The sequence below is a fragment of the Cynara cardunculus genome, assembly GCF_001531365.2.
Source record: "Cynara cardunculus var. scolymus isolate 2C chromosome LG 17, CcrdV1, whole genome shotgun sequence".
NCBI classification, from domain to species: domain Eukaryota; kingdom Viridiplantae; phylum Streptophyta; class Magnoliopsida; order Asterales; family Asteraceae; genus Cynara; species Cynara cardunculus.
The window spans coordinates 33,757,812-33,761,892 of record NC_037544.1 but is presented as its reverse complement, the minus strand read 5'-3'; the positions used below and the strand labels follow the sequence as shown (position 1 = coordinate 33,761,892).

At 33.2% G+C, this 4,081-nt stretch overlaps 1 protein-coding gene across 1 annotated transcript; it reads left to right on the top strand.

The window, feature by feature from the left end:
- Positions 1–362: 362 nt before the first annotated feature.
- On the top strand, positions 363–2,276 carry LOC112500206 (probable xyloglucan endotransglucosylase/hydrolase protein 23). Its single transcript, XM_025103571.1, has 3 exons — positions 363–695; positions 1,440–1,633; positions 1,805–2,276. The coding sequence occupies exons 1-3, from the start codon at positions 408–410 to the stop codon at positions 2,145–2,147; spliced, it is 825 nt and encodes a 274-aa protein (XP_024959339.1). The 5' UTR covers positions 363–407; the 3' UTR covers positions 2,148–2,276.
- Positions 2,277–4,081: the final 1,805 nt, after the last annotated feature.

Genomic DNA, 4,081 nt, shown 5'->3' with positions numbered 1-4,081 from the left:
AAACAAAATATTAAAATCGAGATTATCTCGCTGCATTGCACGGATACAATTCTAATTATTAATAAAATTAAATTTTAATATCTTATAAAACAGTTTATTATTACATTTAAATATTTTATACCGATTTTATTATTAATACGAACATTTTTAAATATAATCATTCGTTTTGAAGGTCGACACCAGGACAAGGCTGCTTTTTAAATGGGAACTCATAAATTAAAGCTACTTTGTTGTACACACAAAATCAGAATATATTTATGGAGATGCAACATCTCCTTACACGTGTTTCTGTATATATATACACACACACATATATATATATATATATGTATATATATATAACACTGCACAGGTGACCACTTGATATCTCATTTCAAGGTAGTGTAGACTGTAGACTGTAGTGTCATATGATGGCGTTTTCTTCTTTCCACCCCCGATCAACCACCGCTTTCTTCCTCCTTATAATCATACAGCTCTTGCTGCTTGTTAATGCCACCAACTTCAACAACGATTTCGACATAACTTGGGGTGGTGGCCGTGGCCAGATCACCGGTGCCGGCGACATTCTTACACTCTCTCTCGATAGAGTCTCCGGCTCCGGATTTCAGTCCAAGAGAGCGTATCTCTTCGGCAGAATCGACATGCAACTGAAACTTGTTCCCAGAAACTCCGCCGGAACTGTCACCGCCTACTATGTATGCTCATCACTTTTCCGGCCGGTTGATCGTTTACTATATATATAGACACGATATATTTAATTTGGTGTACAATAAAAAGTTATTTTGAGAAGTCGTAAATATTTGATAAGTAAAGAATGTAATTCTAGTCGTTTATACGATCAAGATCAGATTTAACTAGTTAATGTTCTCTCACGTCAAAAATTGTTGGTATCCGAAAAACCCATATAATTTTATTACTTTTACAAATAGGTTATAAACGGGTTCATATATACACTAATGTGGTTTACATATGAACTATTTTAACTGATCTACAAATGAATCATATATGAATTAATTAACTGATTTACAAATGAACCTGTGATCCATATAAAAGTTAATCGATTGATTCACATATGAATCCTTGTGATCCATATAAGAACTAATCAACTGATTCATATATGAAACGATGTGATTCATATGTGAACTAATTAACTATTCATATATGATCAGGTGGCTTCAACGAGTTTCATATATGAATCAGTTAATTAGTTCACAATCAATTAAATAGTTCACATTTGAACTAATTAACGGATTCACATATGAACACATATATAGTTCATTTATATGATTTTCGTTTCCTGTTTATTTGTAAAAGTTATGAAAGTATCCCCTATCCTCTGTATATACATGCAAGAAATTATCTGATGCTTCACAATCAAAGCCGTCCCAAATATAACCTTTCCTGTTAATTTGTTGATATATATGAGTTAACATGTACAGATGTCATCAGAAGGACCCAACCATGACGAAATCGACTTCGAGTTCTTGGGGAATTTGAGTGGCGAACCCTACACACTTCATACCAACGTCTACACCAATGGCAAAGGTGAAAGAGAGCAACAATTTCGAATGTGGTTCGATCCCACTTCCGATTTCCACACTTACTCCATCCTCTGGACTCCTCGAACCATACTGTAAGTTACTTCACTTAGCAGTAAAATTCAACACTATCATTTACAACCGGATAAGATTTTAGTCCACCAAAACGGTATCGTATGTAACAATTTAACGACTTATAACCCGATTCTTGTATACGGAGACTTTGAAGTATTTTGGCTAAACGGATATTAATTTTGGCGCTCCAGTTTTCTAGTGGATGAAACTCCGATAAGAGAATTCAAGAACATGGAGGCAATCGGTGTTCCGTTTCCGAAAAGCCAACCGATGAGAATATATTCGAGCTTGTGGAACGCCGATGAGTGGGCAACGAGAGGCGGGTTGGTGAAGACCGATTGGAGCCAAGCCCCTTTCACGGCTTCGTATCGCAACTTTAATGTTAGACCTGGCGTTTTGACGCAATTGGACTCGAGTCGTGATGAGAAAATGAAACGGGTGCAAAAAAATCATATGATATACAACTATTGCACCGATACTAAGCGATTTCCGCAAGGATTTCCTCGTGAATGTGCTATTACGACCTCTACCTAGATAGCGTATACTTATATCGTGCTCGTTAAATGTATAGGTGACGTATTTAAATATGCAACATAAAATATAGCACATCGTTATACTGTGTATTATATAATATGTATAATATACGAATAAGTGTTGTTTTTATTGAATATCCAAAGATCAAAAGTATCCCGAGGTCTGAGGTTCAAATCCAAGAAGAATAAAAATCCCCTTGTGGTCATGAAAGTTCAAATGCGATGACTTAGAATTATCTGTGAAACAGGTGGTCGCCTTGGGATTAGTCAGCTCGAAAAAAATATTATTGAATATCCTACGTAATATCTTTGATAATTATGGTCTAAAATTTTTCAATAGTTTATATTATGCATGACATCAATAAGGGCGTATTAGTCTTTTTCTTGTGAATTGTTGTAGGGTAATTTTGGGTATAACGATAGAGATAGAAATATAAATAGATGTATCAGAGTTAAATTAGAACTGAAATATTTTGTAGTTATCTACTTATAACTCATCTCTATTTAAATAGCTTATTATTAATAAGAATTACAAACTCCCTACTTTTATATGTTGTCTTATTTTGTTTATTCTATAACATGTTATCAGCAAGTTGCTCTACCAACAGTGCCGTTCCTGAGGTTTTTTATGCCCTGTGCGAAGATGCTAAAAAATGTTCCTATGCTTATTTTTTAAGCAAATGAAACGACAAAAGATACGATTTTACTAAAGGGTTTGGAACCTAGTCAAACTAGGCAGCTCAACCTTATGCCGAATTTTATTAATTAAAATGAAAAGTACAAAGGGGGATATAAAAACCAAAACCCCAAATTACAAAATATAAATATATCACCTAAAACGATGTCTTGGTGTATTTCTTGATGCAAAAATATCAATTACTTTTTCATATTCAACATTCGTTAAAAAATTTACTTTCAATACTCGAAATTGCTAACTCGTTTAGCCTTTCTTGACTCATGGTAGACCGCAAATATGACTTTAATAACTTTAGCTTTGAAAAACTTCTTTCAGCAGATGCTACCGTGACCGCTACAGTCAGCAAAATCCTATATGCAAGCAACACATTTGGAAACATATGCATATTCTTTGCAAACTCTAAAATCTCAATTGATGTCCATGACTTTTCTCCTTTATATGCTTCCGACGGTAACATTTCCTGCAAAATTTGCAGTTCCATAAACAAATACTTCCAATCAATATCACAATCATCATCATTTGTTAATGCAACTTCAGGATTTATACAATAATTATTTCAATTCATCATCATTTAAATAAACCAACCTTGACCCATCAAACAAGAAACCAAAAATCGATTCAAAAATTTTTATTTGCTCAAATCTAGGCTTCAATTGAGATAGAGCCATATCAACCAAAACAAGAAAATAATCAATTCTAAATGTTTCTTGATCAGATTGTTGTTCTCTTTCCGTATTTGGAATCTCAGCAAACTGTTTTTTTTTTCTAAAATAAGAACGTTTTATAGGAAACTCAGGCTCAATTCCAGTTTCATTTGCAATATGTCTAGCTTCATTAATAATGACAGGAGTAAGTCGAGTCTCTCTATATTTCTCAAAATAACAAACCAATACCTCTAAGTTATTGACCACAACATCAAGTAACATATCTTTAGATTGTAATTTTTTGCTAACCAAATTGATTCGATATCAAATTTCATGCCAAATAACCAAATTGACAATAAATTCAAAACTTGAAAGTTCACCGTTTACCAAAGGATTAACATCTTTACATAACTAACTTGAGATAATTTCAACAAAACTTGATTTGAAGAAATACAAATGCAATCGAGTGTATCTAGATTTGAAAGATTGAGATTTGAGAAACAATGAAGGATTAAGATTTGAGAGTGTTAGGACTGAAAAATCAGTATTAATTGTATTCGTCTTGAAAGATTAATTTTAGTCTATAATTGTAAA